At 42.1% G+C, this 16,896-nt stretch overlaps 1 protein-coding gene across 4 annotated transcripts in view; it reads left to right on the top strand.

Moving 5' to 3' along the window:
* GRID1 (glutamate ionotropic receptor delta type subunit 1) overlaps positions 1–16,896 on the top strand; it is a 688,675-nt gene that overhangs the window by 554,015 nt on the left and 117,764 nt on the right. For all 4 annotated transcript variants that reach the window (XM_043476200.1, XM_043476199.1, XM_043476202.1 and 1 more), the window contains 2 exons: positions 13,098–13,199; positions 14,580–14,777. In XM_043476200.1, the coding sequence (XP_043332135.1) occupies positions 13,098–13,199; positions 14,580–14,777 (300 nt within the window). The remainder of the gene's footprint in view (positions 1–13,097; positions 13,200–14,579; positions 14,778–16,896) is intronic.

Consider the following 16,896-nt stretch of genomic DNA (forward strand, 5'->3'; position numbering starts at 1 on the left):
CAGGGAAATCTGAATGTGATCCGAGCCATGGAAAAGGGGCAAGCAGAATGCTTTAAGGATGCAGGAGGATCTGCCTCTTCTAGTTGGAGGGATAAAATGGGATTTCCAGAAAACATGACTATTCAACAATTTTTTTTTTCAGTGATAAATTAAACCTTAAAGAAGTGGAGTATTTTGAAAAACTCAGTTGGAGAGACAAATATTTTGGATAGAAAGAACAATAGAAATAAAGATATTCATTCTTAAGGATCAGCAGACTATGGGTTTTGGATTAAATTCAGCTTATTATTTATTTTGTAAGTAAGATTAATTGGCACCAAGCCATATGTACTCTTTGAGTAGTAACCACAGGGCCCATGTGGCCCAAGGAGCCTAAAATATTTACTGCTTGGCCCTTTATGGGAAACTTTGCTCACCCCTTAGACTAGTTCATTAATTTATTTGTTTTTTTCAACAAATACTTCTTAAGTGGATGCTCTATGCCAGAAATGTGTCAGAGGTTGAATATAGAATGGTGAGAAAAACAGACAAAGAGTAGAACAGATAGAAGCAAAAAAACAGTTATTTTGGAGTGTGATTTTGACTATTAGTACTAGAAAATTTGAGAGCTATAAAGAAAATAACAAAGTTCTGTGCTTAAGAATATTGAGTACTTGGGAAAAGTGAGCTGGAAAGACTTTATAAAGTGGATAAATGTAAGACCTGCCAGATGAGAAAGAGCCAGCGATGGGATGTGAAGTCTAGTGATAAGAATTATCAGGAAAGTTAAGAGGGTACACAGAGTTCCCAAGGCAGGAAACAGTTTGGCTTGAGAGAGTAATTGAAAGGTGATGCATTTTGGTGGAACTTAGTAACTAAGAAGGAAAGCATGGCAGGGGTTGAGTTTGAAGAGCAGGCCTGGGGCAGGTCTTGGAAAGCTTTATAAGCCATGAAAAGGATATATGCTTTTAAATCCAAGTTTAACAGAAAACCACTTGAGAATTTTGAGAAGGAGAGTGAAATAGAACAATAACAATTTTTATTAGAAAAGGAAAAGAAAGAAAATTCTGGCTGCAGAGTGGGGATTAGATAGCAGGAGAAGAGGCATTGAGAGATAGGTAAAGCAGCTCATAAAGATTCTAGATCAGAAATCATGATAGCGTGATCTAGAAATTGTGCTTCTCAGACTTTTCTGTGCCCACACATGACCTGGGAATCTTGTTCATATGCGGAAGCTGACTCAAGAAACATGGGATAGAGCCAAGATTGTTTGCTTTAAATGAATTTCCAGGTGATGTAATGCCCTGGTCCAAGCACCACACTTTGTGCAAAGAGAGTTTAGAGGTAAAGATAAAAAAAAAAAGAAGTGGGTCTTTAAAATGCCTTTTGAAACATTCATTTTACTAACACTTTCCCATGACTAGAAATCTTAAAGTAAGTATGCAAAACAAAATCATGCAAAAGAGAAAATCCAGCCCAGGCACTTGCAACTATTATAAATAAATCAGAAGTGAGTGAGAAAGCCTTTTACAGAGCTTCAGATATGGGATGTATCCTGGGAGTTAAGAGTTTGGAAAGAGCACGCAGTTTCAACCAGTTAATGAAGAACTGCCCAGGGGATGATAAATTTTATTAATTTTTCTAATAAAATTTTATTGAGGGAATCAAAATGAAGAAAAGAGAGTCCCTGACTTAAAAGAGATAGAGTATATTTGTGAATAATAGACATGGAATGTTAATATATCATGAAAAGCATTTCCACAGGGTCAAGGCTGGAGTGCTATGAATTGGGATCACCAAAGGGAGATGTGTCCTCTTGGTGAAAGGTTCAAGGATGGATTTCTAGAATGATCTTCAAGGATAACTCAGAGTCAGTGGGCAAAGGACAAGGAAAGTGTTCTTTGGAGAGAGGATAGCCCCAAATTTAGAGACAGTATAATGAGAGACACTGGCTCTTTTTTCAGTGCAAAGACTCATAGTACTGACTGTCAGGAGGTATCTTGTCAGGTTTCAGACTGATGTATAGTGCCATTAATTCTAGTCAATTCACACTAGCAAAAATATCCTAAGCTGTTAGCATGGACCTGAGCATAGTAAATACCTGAGAAAGAAAGAAAGAATCATCAGTAACACTAACTAATGCCTATTAATAACCAATAACAGATGTGGACACAGGCCCAGAAAAAGTATAACCAATTCAAGTAACTTGCCAGAGGTCTCCTAGCACACAGGTGGGAGAAGCAAATGCCATCCTGGCTTGTTTCAGGATGGATACTGCCTTTGGTAGAACTTGCAGTTTATTTAGAGGTACAAAACCAGTATACCTAAAACAATTAGAGAGAGATACAAAATCAACATTTCAGTTATACACCAGATTGCAGTGCAGCTTCAAAATGAAAATAGCGTATTGTTTTTCTTCTGATTACAGAAGCAACATTTCCTCTCTGTAAAATAACTCAAACCTTACAGGATTGTATTGGGCAAGAGATGAACATTCCCTGCAATCTCATCACTCTACCTAATTCCAGAAATAGCCGTTTACAACTGCCCTGCTGTGTCTTAGTCACCCACGTGTACCATCTCACAAAATGAAATAAGCATGAAAAAAATTGGATCGTGCTATATATAATGTTATGTAATCTAATTTTTCTCCCACACAAACCCGCAAACCAAGGAACTATTTGAAGGTGAAAATACCCTTATGGTCTTCCTAAACCTTTATAGAGATGAATTCAATTCTTCTAGATAGATAAATGATTTCTCGGCCACTTGATATCCATCTAGCTCTGGCTAGTTCAGGTACAATTGCCTGAGTGTACTAACACTGCTCATCGTGTTATTGTGGGAATCCTCTCATCTCATCGTCGGTACCAAAGGGTCATAGATGGGTCACATGATAGATTAGTTCCACTAGCCCACCTCTCTAGCACATGGCTCTATCCTTTGCCAAGTTATTATCAAGATGTTCATATGTGTGTAGAACAAGTTGGGTTTATTTAGATGCAATTACCTGCAATAAATTCGTTGGTTTTTACAATGTGATCAAATTGTACAAATTCATCAGTTGTACAATGTGATCAGCTCTGGCAAATGTAAATGGTAGTATAATCACAATCACACTTCCATTATCCCCAAGTAGCCTTCCTTTTCCTTTTCACTTGATACCCTCCTCCCATTCCTGGCCCCAGGCCGACACTGATCTATCTTCTGGACCTATTGTTATTCAGTTGTTCAGTTGCTAAGTCATGTCCTACTCTTTGTGACCCCATGAACTGCAACACGCCAGGCTTCCCAGTCCTTCACTATCTCCTGGAGTTTGCTCAACTCATGTCCATTGAATCGCTGATGCCATCCAACCATCTCAACCTCTGTTGCTCCCATTGCCTGTTCTCAGTCTTTCCCAGCATCAGGGTCTCTTCCAGTGAGTTGGCTCTTTGCATCAGGTGACCAAAGTATTAGAGCTTCAACTTCAGCATCAGTCCCTCCAGTGAATATTCAGAGTTGATTTCCTTTAGGATTGACTGATTTGATCTCCTTGCTGTCCAAGGGACTCTCAAGAGTTTTCTCCAGCTCCACAGTTTGAAAGCCACAGTTTGAAAGTTTGATGCTCAGCCTTCTTTATGGTCAACTCTCACATCAGTACATTACTACTGAAAAAACCGTATCTTTGACTATTGGAACTTTGTTAACAAAGTGATGTCTTTGCTTTTCTATTATGCTGTCTAGGTTTGTCATAGCTTTCTTCCAAGGAGCAAGCATCTTTTCATTTCATGGCTGCAGTCACTGTCTGCAGTTATCTTGGAGCCCATGAAAATAAAATCTGTCACTGTTTCCACTGTTTTTCCATCTACTTGCCTTGAAGTGATGGGACTGGATGCCAGGACCTATAATAATGCCTTTTCAAGGAAGTCATATAAATGGAATCATAAAGTCTGTGGTTTTTTGTGTCTGGCTTCATTCCCTTGGTGTAATGCTTTTGAACTTCATCCATGCTGTTGCCTCTATCATAGTTTTTCTGTTGGGTAGTATTCCATTGTGTACGTATACCCCACTTTGTTTATCCACTCATTCACCAGTCACCATGATTGACATGTGAGTGTTTCCACTTTTGGGCTATTATGAATAAAGTCTCTATGAACACCCACATCCTGACCTTTACGTGTACATATTTTATTTTTCCCTTATGGATAATTAGGAGTGGAATTGCTGGAAGGTGTGCTCAGTGTACATTTAACTTTATAGGAAATTGCCAAACCGTCTTCCAAGTGGCTGCACTTTTGCATTTCAGATCCTCACCAGCACTCAGTAACATCAACCTTGATTTTAGCCATTCTTGTGGTATAGTGGGATGTCATGTGGTTTTGTTTGATATTTCCCTGATGACTCATGATGTTGACTTTTCATATGCATATAATCCATTCACGTATATTCTTTGGAAAATAAGTTCTTTCTCTATTTTTTAAAATTGAATTGTTTGCCTTTTTGTAATTGAGTTGTAAGATTTCTTCATATATACTAGATACAAGTCCTATACTAGACATTAATATCTTGTATCTGATATTATCCCATAACCCATAATGAGTGCTCTGTTCTGTTTTTCTTTCTGCACCCAGTGGAGGCTTGATGGAAAGAGCTAATGAGTGACTGTGGCCCCCACTGTAGGGTCCCCCTTGAATCTGGGCTCCCAGGGAGCCTCAACTGTCAGGCTGGCCCACACATGCCCTTTAAGAACTTGGTAAAATTTCATTTTTTTTTTCTTCCTATTCACTCATGTAACTATTAATACCACCTCTTTTGTGCCATTTTCTGCCAAAGATGAAATATTTCTTATATCCTGTCTCTCCTTGGAGGAGTTTCTCATCCTTTGAAATTCAGTTTGCCAGATGGTCTTATGACCACAGGGTCCTCAGAGGATTTTTAAAATGCAGTTTTGTTGAGATTTCCCTGGTGGTCCAGCAGTTAAGATTCTGAGCTTCTGCACTTCCACTGCAGGGGACATGGGTTCGATCCCTAGTCGGGGATCCTGAACTAAGATCTTGCATGCCTTGCAATGTGGCAAATAAATAAATAAAGTAATTTAAAAATAAATAAAATATATTTTGTTTGTTGATCTGAAGTTTGTTTGTTTGATTGTTACAATGAGAGCAATGCCAGCTTTCCGCTTTCTGCATCTTAAGCTGAAGTTTGACTGCCACCATCCTGCCTGTGGATGTGACAGAAGAATTTTATTGCTGGTGCCATTGGAGGTGGCTAGTGTGCGCCCAGTGAGCCCTCTGTGCCTGGGGCTTTCAGAGAGGAAAAGCTAGAGTTTGGGTCTGTTTGTAGCCTCCGTCAGGGGTGATCTGGGTCAAGGGCATGACTAAGTTTCATTGCCCTCCTCTGTAATACTACCAGGGGAGTATCTTTCTCTGATCCTTGCTAAAGATTTTTTCATGAAGCTCTCATATACAATATTTCTCCAGAGTATTTCATTTTTCTTTCATTTTCTAAGGGCTCTTTCCTTTGGACATTTAACCCAAGTTCTGCTGGGTCTTGTTTTCAGAAAGTACAACTTTCACCAAATGTTTAATTCCTTCTGCAAATGCTCCTTGGCTGAGAATTTCAGTTATCCCATGTCTCAGAGTGAGAACCCTCCCCTCTCCTTATACAGCACATCCAGAGCCTCAAGAGTGGTCCTGGCACTTTCCTCCATGGATATATCTGATCTGATGACCCTATCCTGTGGTTCATACTCTACAAGCCTGCCCTTAGTAACCCTGATGCACTGAGATTCCCAAAATAAATCCTCAGAGTAGGCCTTCTTTAGGAACCTTGGCTACACATGTCAATATCCCATTTTCAGTTGCTTACACTCTGCTTCCAGGATGTTCTGTGTCTAAGCATATTGTCCTTGCATTTAGCCAAAGTTTAAAGGGTATGTTTCCTGACTGAGATCAGTGCTGGCTGAATCACCCAATTCAGGGTAATGCAAGATGTGGGTTCCCCCTTCACCCCACCCCTACCCAAGGCTCTGATTCTTTGAAACACATATCAAATGGTTTTATTTTCTAATAAAAATGGGCTGAGGAATAAAAGCTAATAGAGGGGTTATTATTTCAGAAAAGCCCACGTACTGACATGATGATAAACTCAGTATGCCATCATACCGAAGCCTGTATCCCAGCTGAAGATGTCTGCACTCAGTTGATGGGGATACTGCTCAGATGGGGCTCCAACTATGGCTGTGAGGTCTAATAGGCACAGTCATAAAACTTCACTCCTGCTTCTAGTACTCTCTTGAGACATGTTTACTACCAAAGTATTGCCTACTCAGTTGCAAAAATGTGATGATAGAGGTTATTGATCTATTGTCTTGTTGGATTTAGCTAAATGAGATTTGGGTTTGGGCTTCCCCAGTGACTCAGCAGTAAAGAATCTGCCTGCAATGCAGGAGACACAGGTTCAGTCCCTAGGTCGGACTAGGTTCAGTCCCCTGGAGTAGGAAATGACAACCCACTCTAGTATTCTTGCCTGGAGGATCCCATGGACAAAGATGCCTGGTGGGCTACAGTTCATAGGGTCACAAAGAGTTGGACACAGCTGAAGCAGCTGAGCACACACACATGCATGAGATTTGTGGTTAAGCAAACCTACTTTCCTTCTTCTCTTCCTCCTTCCCTCCCAAAGAATTGGCAAGGCTCAATGCATGAAGCTGGTCATATTCTGGGCTGTAAAGCAGTTGGATTGTCGCTTCTCTCCTTCCTCCTCCCCAGGGAAAGAAACCAACACTTTTCAACACCTCTATAACTAGATGACAGACCACAAAGCCCAGTCTTCCAAATGAGGTCTGTCTCATTTAGGGTTAATAGTCCTGCATTTAATAAGGATAGGCCACAAAGTCCCAAACCCCTGTATCTCACAACTCAAATGCTAATATGAAGAATACCCTGATTGACTCAAAGAAATATATTTTCCTGAGACCAGTGGTTTATGAAATTTACTCTCCAATTGGCTGATCTCTTGAACAGTTGTTTGTCATCATCAGATTTTGAGACCATATATCTCTTTTCAAGCGATGATTGTGCTGTAACCTCTGGCTCCATCCTCGCTTCTGGTTTGGATAGAGCAGATCTTGGCAATGAATGAAAACCATAGCTGTCTTATCAAATAGCGGCAGTTCTCATTTTGTTTAACAGTGCTGGAAATTAGTTTTTCAGGCTCTGATCTTGACAGGTCAGCTGTCAAAAGTGGGTGTCTGTGGCCATAAATTCATTGATCCCATAAACAAAATTCTGTCTGCAAAATGCAAGAGGAAAGTCAACGTAGATGCACTTATGTACAAATGAAATGGTCTGCAGCTCTATGACTAAGTGTCAGGACTTCTCCGGGTGAAAGATTTTCCTGGCTTCCCATTTATCAAGCCTATCAGCCTCATTTAGCTTTTATTATCTGAAAGTTTTTCTCCAGCTTTCTGAACTGGGAGCCCCAGGCACCCTCAGGAGGGAGGCAGAACACAGTCTCTCCTCATCTTGATGGACTGCAAGTTTGGGAATCCACTTACAGGCTTTTATTTTATTTTTAATTTCCACTGAAGTATTTTAAACAAAAGATTTTGTTTGAAAAGGATGTGACTTTCTGTGTTCTGATCTTACATATCAGGTGCTCAGAGAGATGACCTCACTCAGAAATGATGAGGGTTTACCACTCTGGTGTTAAGATTAGGGCAAGAGCCTGTTTGTGGAAATAGGGAGATTCACTCAGCCTAGGGTGCTCGGCTTCAGGCTGATGTGAGGGAATAATAAACTTTCTTGCTCGACTCGAAGGATCTAGGATCCTGGAACATGGTTACTTTGATGTGTTTGAAGGCAGAATTTTGGTTTCTCTTTGAAGTATTTTTTCTTTCTTTGTCAGAGTACAGGATGCCTGAAGGCCAGGGAGAGAGAAATCTGTATTGAAAAACAATAAAATAAAAATCTTTAAGCCCTAAATACTTTCAGACAAAAGAAACAGGAATAATAATTACAGGTTGAAGGAATTTTTTTTTTTCTTATGTAGTTGCACTTTGATTTAAATGACTTAGCTGTAGGATGGCTTGAGAAGTTACTAACATGATTTGGGGCTGCCCTTCTTCCTTAGTGGAGAAAGATTGCCTGTCTGCATGGAGTTGGGTCCTAGGAGGGGCCACTGCCCTGTCTCCAAACCCAACAGGTTCTTGGGCCCCACGGCATCTTGGAAATATCTTAGAATATACGATGCTGTCCCAGAGAGCCTTGATGTGTGCCTCTTCGAGGAGATGGGCACCTCAACCATAGCTCCTTGTAGCCAGAGGACTATTATCTTGAGTTCTGACTCTCACCCTGGCCTTGACCTTATGACAGATAATTTGACTCTGATTGCTTCCTTCCACTCAGCCCTCAATCACACAAGTACATGTGACGAGATTTGGCTTCATTACCTGTGCTAGTTATTTTTGTCAAAATCTTATTTTCCTTTTTTTTGTGAAAGGAAAGAAAAACCTGTTAAAAGCCTAGAAAAACATAAAAAGGTAATCATGGTTATTCATAATTCTACCACTAAGATAAATCCAAATATTGCATTTAAATATATTTCTTCCCACTTTAACCACTGCCTTTAAAAAACACACACAATTAAGGTCACATTGTACATACCTTTTTATATCCTGATCCTTTACTTTGTTATTATGGGTTTTTAATCTACTGCTTCTTTTAAAGTTTTTTATAATTTTATTTCTTTATTTTTATTTTTGTCTGAGATGAGTCTTAGTTGCTGGGCAGGCTTTTCTCTAGTTGTGCAGAGAGGGGGCTACTCTCTAGTTACAGGACTAGCTGTTCTCAGCATGTAGGATCTTCCCAGATCAGGGATTGAACCCATGTCTCCTGCATTAGCAGGCAAATTCTTTACCACGGAGCCACCAGGGAAGCCCCAATTTTTAATGTATTATTTTAAAATAATTTTCTCCTTTGAGTAGCTCTTCAGTATGGTAGGCAGAAAGGCATTTTTATTCCATTTTATAGATAAGAAAGATATCTATCTATATCTGTATCTATCTATAGATAGATAAGAAAATGGAATTTCAGTGAAGATAAATTTATTCAGAAATATTTATTGCCTTTTGTGATTTAGTACCATGCTATAAAATGTGCTGAGGTCACTAAGGTAAGTGGTGGAAACATACCTAGAGCATAGATCTATTGGCTCCTAAATATATGCTGATTTAATATTTCCAAGTTCCCAAAATCCATGCTAGTAATAGGGAGTTGATCTTCTCAAGGAGAATGGCATTTAGACAAGGTTAGAAACCCTGGAGATTGGAGTACGCAGGGCAAGGTACAATCCAAGAACCCGAGACTCTAGAGACAGTTTATGAAGATGGGGTTTTGATCCCAGGGAATAAGGTAAAAAACCCAAATAGCACAACAGGATCACAGACTTAGGTCCAGAGTGGAAGACCATTTCTACTGCAGCTCTGTATCAATGGTGGAGATTTGAGCTAAATATTTCATTAGTTATGAGGCCCAGACATTAAAGAATCTGCCTGTAATGCAGCAGACCCAAGTTCAATCCCTGGGGTCAATCTTCCAGGGGTCAGGAAGATCCCCTGGAGAAGGGAATGGCAACCCACTCCAGTATTCTTGCCTGGAGAAATCCATGGACAGAGGAGCCTAGCGGACTACAGTCCATAGAGTCGCAAAGAGTCGGATATGACTTGGTGACTAAACAACAACTTTTCTTTAGTTTCATCTCTTTGTAAGTGGAGATTTGTAGAGGTTTCCTAATAGTTTAATTGAGCCAAAATAGATCTTCCCTGGTGGCTCAGACGGCAAAGAATCCTCCTGCAATGTGGGAGACCTGGGTTCGATCGCTGGGTTGGAAAATCCTCTGGAGAAGGAAATGGCACCCCACTCCAGTATTCTTGCCTGGAGAATTCCATGGACAGAGGAGGCTGGTGGGCTGTAGTCAGTGGGGTCGCAAAGAGTCAGGCACGACCAAGGGACTAACACTGTGAGGAAATGTATGATGAAACTAACTCCTTAACTACAAGGGAAACTGGGGGTGGGGTTTATGGACAGTCTCTGCACAATCTCTGTGACTTTCTTTGTGAATCTAAAAATAATACCGTTGAAAGCTTTTCTTTTTTATTTTTTTAGAAAATTGAGGGAATTCCCTGGTGGTCCAGTGATTAGGGATCTGTGCTTCCACTGCAAGGGGCATGGGTTCAATAGCTGGTTGGGGAATTAAAATCCCGCCTGCCACTCGGCCGAAAGGAAAAAGAAAGAAAGAAAGAAATTGAGTAAGAGTGTAACAGACCCAGTTGAAGAGAAGTGGCATTCCAGGCAGAAGGAACTGGAATGTGAAGAGGAGGGAACACCATGTGCATGAGAAAGATGAGGGACTTAGAGTTGGAGTGTGCTGGAGCTGACTGTCAGGGTTGGGTCTAGATCAGAAAGGGCTTTCTTTTTGGCTGAGTTGAAAAGTGTTAGGACTTATTCTTTAGGAAATAGGAATTGATTAGGAAATTTTAATTAACATAGTCCATGTTTGATTTTATTTAAGATAAACATCAGCACAATGGAGGAGGGCTGGAAGACAGTGTAATGAGATCAGCGGAAATGCTGTTGCAATACCCTGGGGCAGAGATGCTGCTGCCCTGAGCTGGGCAGTGGGCTAGAAGCAGAGGATGGTGTGGACAAGGTTGAAGAGCTGGAGCCCTTGTCACAGCTGAGCTAAAACCCTAGACAGACAGGGCCTTATCCCAAGTGCTTCTTCCTGCCTCCACTCCCATGACTGATTATAATCCCAGTGGAAAGACAGATGAAGTCTGGGTGATCAATGCCAAGCAGAGCCTCATTCCAGGTGCTCGTCCAAGCCAGAGCAGCACAGAGTGGAGATGCCCCTTCACCAGTGCCGAGGAAGCTGGGCGGCAGGTGTCAGGAATTCAAGTCCTGGTGCAGAGCAGAATATCCAGTCCCTGGAACTGACATGTCATCATTGCTTCCATTGTAACTCTGTAAATCACAAGGGAGTAAAGGGGACCTTCATCATACCACCCAGTCCAGGGAATGCAACAGACCTCACAGGGTTAAGCAGCCCCAATGCCTGGGCTAAACAATTCTGGGGATGAGGTGCAGGCTGCCCAAATCCACACCCTGAGTCCCCTAAGTCCAGTATCACAGGGTCCAAAGAATGTAAGGAGTCAACACCTTGCTTCTGTCTGAGTTTGTCTTTTCACTTTGACCAGCATTTGCATCCAGCTGAAGGAGCTGATCCTGAGTCCCAGGGCTATTTCCTGAGACTCAATGGAGAGATAGCCACAAGGTTTCCTTTTCACTATACCAGTTTCCAGAGTGTGACATCTTTCATGTCTTTGCAGAGGGCTTAGGATAGATCTTAACTTTGCTCTTCACTGAAATTCCCCACAATTGAGTTAGTGATGACTGTGGGGAGATCCTCAGAGTATATGGGCATGCTCTAACTAAATGATCCTCATCACTGCCAGACATCCTATTATTTAGGGTGAAGTGGGTCTTAGCTGGTTTCACATCCAAAGTGACAACAGGAGTTTCTATGTTCCTTTAAACTGGTTCTAGAATCACATAGCTCATTCTGATGTCTCTGCTGTAGGCCTCAGTGTTCTAGTATTTTCCAGGCAGAGCGGCCCCACAGATTCTGAAACTGTGGCCTCATAGTCAAGGCTAAGTGTGCCCTAAACTTGCTGAAGATATCAGGGCTATGAGAAATGCTGGGAGAGTAGATGTGTCCTTAAGTGATGCTATTGGTGCCTCCTTTAGGGCACCTGGTGACACTTTTCCACAGAGGGGTAATTCTTTTTGCTCAGCCCAACTCAGGGTCTTGTGGGTTTTCTCTGATGAAGCGTAAGATACTGTCTGTGACAATCTGAATTTTAACCCATTGCTACTGAACTGATGGTCCATGGATCAGCAGCAGCAGCACCTGGGAGCTTGTTAGACAGGAATAATCTCAGGTCCCGGATCAGGGTGATTTGTCTGCATATTATGGTTTGAAGATCACTGCTTTCATCTATAGCAGTGGTTCACAATCCAGGTTGTGCCTTAAAATCTTCTGGGAGCTAAATGATCCATATCTAGTCCACTACTGACCAATTGAATCAGAATCTCTATGGGTAGGACCCAGGCTTTAGGATGTTTTAAAAGCCCTCTTAAGAGATTCTAATGTGCAGCTAAGTCAGAGCCCCAGTGAACTGGAAGAGTAGAGGTTTTCAATCAGGATCACTGGGAAAGCATTAACCTTTCTTATGCCCAAGCACTAAGATCCTGATTATGTTGGCTCTAGATGGGGCCACTATCTATATTTTTTACAGCTCACCAATTAATGATTGAAAATCACTGATCAGACAAAGGGTTTATCATTGTTGCTCAGGCCCTGCAGGGATGCAGGGAAGAGAGGAAGTCTCTAGGGCATCTGTGTCTGCAAGTGTTTCTGAGCCAGGATAGCATCTCCTTGATCATCTTAAGGTGCCTGACAGAGATGGGATGCATCTATTAGATCCTGCAGGCTTGGGAGGATGTGGCAGACCCAAGGCATGTGTATTCTTGACTACTATCTACCTGTCAGGGAAAATTATGAAGTTTGCACTGCGTAAGACAGTGAGCTCTTGGTCCTTCTTGCAGTTGGCATCAGGGTGCAACACAAGCTGTAAACCTGGGTCTTTGTTACTTGTTTCACTGTTAAACTTCATTCATCTTGCCCTGGTGAAGCAACTGATCTCAAGGACCACTGGCTTGTGCAAGTCAAAGGAGCATTAAAGAAAGAGGGCGCTTTGTGGGAAGCATGATGATATGGCCTCAGTGGGTGGACAGAATGAAATTGGACATAAATGTTTATTCTGTAAACAAGTTCCTACAAATTGATTTCATTTCAAGCATGTGTTAAGTCTTCAAGTGAGCTGATGGAGGAGGTGGAGCTCTATCTGTCACACCTTTATTCTTTCCAAGGTTGTAAGATGGCTCTGGGTCTCTGGGAAGCTTCTAGGGCTGCTGCCTATGTAGCTGTCTGACTCAGGAGCCCACTTCAGCAGTTGATTCCTAAGGTCTGCACAGGTGCCTGTCTGTCCCTCACATTCCCTTTCTCCTTCACAGCTGGCGACGTGGGACTCGGAGAAGGGGCTGAATGGAAGCCTGCAGGAGAGGCCCATGGGCAGCCGCCTCCAAGGACTGACTCTCAAAGTGGTGACTGTCTTGGTAGGATCCTGGGCTCATGGGGGAGGTCTGCCATTCCGGCTTTGAGTCAGGGGCTTCTCTCTGTTTGGCTTAATGCTGAGTTTGGAGACAAGGGGATCTTCAGTAGTGGCCTGAGCTTTCATAGGCTTTTCACTCAAAGAATTTTGTGAATAGTGAAGGAAGAGTAAGATTGGAGATTCTCCTCCAGGGCCTCTGAGACCCTCCATGGCAGGTCACTGGGCTGCTCTAGAGAAGGGCCACTCATCCATAACCAGGGCTGAACCCCAGAGTGGGGATAACAGCTCTACTTGTTTTTGGATGTAGGATTTTGACCTACTGGTTGTCCTTAGGAGATTTTTGCTGCTAGCTAGAGTCCCCAGAAAGATGTTGGGAAAACATCCTTCTAGAATACAGCACCATTGATAGAATATGTGCCACAAAGTTTACAATGAAGGCCATTTGTTGCAATTTCTCTGCATGGTTTTCCTGGAACCACAGACTTTTACATTTTTCAGTTACCTTAGAAGCATCTTCCTTCCCATTTCTTTCTTCAACTTTTTAGAGCTGGAGGAGACATTTTAGATTTATCTCTTATTAGCTTGGAAGACAGATACTGACATTCCTGCAGTCCCCATATGCACACCATGAATAAGCATTGTACCTTATCCCCCCACAACCAAATTAAATTAATGAAATGTAGTCTCTGGGGCTGTTGCCATAAGGCCCCTTCTTTTTCAGTTTCACAGGATTATGATGGGGAAGGCTGAGGTATTTTCCAGATGACCACGTGCCCTATAGGAGCACATGTGACATGGCACAAAATGTGTTAATGCACTCATGGCCTGACTTTGGACTTTTGGACAGTGAGGTTTAATCTGCCATGTGGTGTGACCTTGTCTTGTGACTTGGCATCCATTTTTCTAGTCCAGTCTGATAGATGTAATAGTCTTCTCTCAACCCAGTTCACAGACTCTGTTGTCATTTATTAGCCCAGATGAGAGGTATTCACATTTTTTATGTGTGTCCTAAAGAATTACAGCATTTCCAAAGGACAGAGTCCTGAATGTCACAAATGAAGGCATGAAAACAAGCCATGTTATCCTAGGAGCATGGGATGCTGAGCTGAGTCTGAAATGACAGAGGACAAATAAATCTGTTCCTCCATCAGTCTGCTGGTTGGAGGGATTTTCCCGTGCACTGTATCCTGAGTGTCCATAAACCACTTTAGAAAAGGGCAGAGAGGTTCAGACTCCAGGCCTAAATTGGGTAAATAGAGTGCATGTGTCCACAAACATTATGAAATTATGGTTCATCAGGTTGGTCTTTCCAGTAAGACCCTGGAAAGATGTGTGTTAATGAACCGGTGATTTAGTTGAAAAACGTTCATTCTGTTGTCCTCAGGAAGAGCCTTTTGTGATGGTGGCTGAGAACATTCTTGGACAGCCCAAGCGCTACAAAGGGTTCTCCATTGATGTCCTGGATGCACTGGCCAAGGCTCTGGGCTTCAAATACGAGATTTACCAGGCCCCCGATGGCAGGTACGGTCACCAGCTCCATAACACCTCCTGGAACGGGATGATCGGGGAGCTCATCAGCAAGGTAGGTCCCAAAAGCAGATCCATGGGGAGGGGCCCCCTAGTCTGCCTCTGGGGTGATGTCTTAATTGGACCCATTATGAAGTTGGAACCTCAGGACCAGCTAGACAGATTGTAGTTACCCTTCTCCACACAATAAGGATCTCTTTTCCTCCACACTCACCCTCCTCCCTGCTGTACTCATTCTTACTTTTATTTTCTAATTCCCAGGCACTCTGGGTTTTCCTTCTATGTCCATTGCTGTCATTCCTTTGAAACACCCATTGTGCCTGTTCTATAATCCACTCTTCATGAAATCTACCCCCACATTTGAGCTGCAATAGGAACCCAGTTTTCATGGGGACAGGGGTAGGGGAGACTGGTGCATGCTTATTCTCTTCTTCATGGCCCACAGAAGTGGGTGGGTGTGTCTGGTGTGTGTCCACATGCATGTATGCGTGTAAATGAGTGTATAGGTGTGTCTGCATTGCTATGGATAAGTGAAATTGCATTCCCCAGTGCCTCAGATTAATTTCAAATCTTTATTCTTCCTCTTTCCTGTGGAACCTAGGTCCCCATGGCATGAGGCCAATTCACTGTGTCCCCATCCTTGCCCCTGCCATCCTGTGACCTCTAGGTTATTTACTGACAGCCGTTTACATTGGTGGATCTGCTCAAGCCCTCCCTCACCATCAGTCTTGACATTTCTGACATCCCTACAGATAACCCTGGGCTTCCAGTGCTTTGACCATTCATCTCCAGTGACCTTGGAGTACCTGTCCCCGTGCATCCTGTTAGCATCTTACATGTTGCTGTCACTGTCCCACTCCATGACTACAACCTGTCATCCTTCTGACTCTGGCATTTTATCTTAAAACACAAGTCCTTTTCTTTATAAACCCATAAAGGCAGACAGGATACCTGTGTTCTCTCCAGTATCTCCTAAGCTGTCATTTTTTTCCAGTAGCATGCATTTTAATCCTATTAATGACAAGAAATTGCTCATTAAATCAACTTAATATAAAAAAGAAAGGGAAAGCAAAAGCCAAACCTATAACAACTTTATTGTGGAATAATTTAAATATAATCTGTACCCATTTCAGATGTATCATTCATGATTTCTAGGAAATTTAGTGAGCTGTGCAACCGTTATCATGTCTTAATTTTGCAATACTTCCATCACCCCAATGAGATTCGTCATACTCATTTACAATTAATCCCATTCCAGCCCCAGCCCCAGGCAACCCTTAATCTCCTTTCTAAGTCTATAGATTTGCTTTTGCAAATATGTACTATAAAGCAGACATACCATACCAGTCTTTTGTGTCTGACACTTTTCACTTGGCATATGTATCTGAGGTTCATTCTTTAAGATTTCTGTGTCTTTCTGGTATGGCATCCTTTCCCATCTGGTGTGCCTTCTGTGGTTGTCCAGGTAAACTCCTGTTCCCTTCATCTTTTGTGATTCTCCTAAATTATTGATTTCTTGTTACCTTGAAACCCTGACTTGGTTCTATTACCTACCTTCTGACCCTGCCATCCAGGTTGCTGTATGCAATTAAAAGAGAAAGCCACAAGTTTGTCCAGATGGATGCATAAACAATGTGTGGCCTTCCACCTCAGCTGGGCCTTCAGGACAGCCCCAGTTCCTTAACATGGCCTTTACTGCTCCCTTGGCAACATTCCTTAAAACTGTTGCAAAATTTTATCTTTTTCCTCAAGCAATCTAATAATCTCCTATCTTAAACTAGAAAAAAGAAGTGCTCCTCTATTAAGGAAAGAAATGAAGGCATCTGAACATGAGATTCTACTTCAACGTCCTATAAAGATCACATCTGCAGACATGTGCTCTCATCCCCAGTTTCAGCGTGGGGAGTGTTTTTCCTCCTATTACAGCTCACCCCTCACTTGTGTCACCAGTCACCTCCCTTGTGCCTTCTCTGGACCTGGTTTCATACGTTAGTTTCCCTCCATCCTATGTTGTTAACCTATCCTGATCCCCTAGATTTCCTTCTCAGTCCTTAAATATTCTCCAAGCATAAACAAAACAAACAAACCAACCAACAAGAACAACAAAAAATCTCCCTGGATCTTGGGTTTCTGAGAAGAGAAGCAAGAACAAGAAATGCACATGTGGCAAGTTT

Source organism: Cervus canadensis, chromosome 8, assembly GCF_019320065.1.
Source record: "Cervus canadensis isolate Bull #8, Minnesota chromosome 8, ASM1932006v1, whole genome shotgun sequence".
Lineage (NCBI taxonomy): Eukaryota > Metazoa > Chordata > Mammalia > Artiodactyla > Cervidae > Cervus > Cervus canadensis.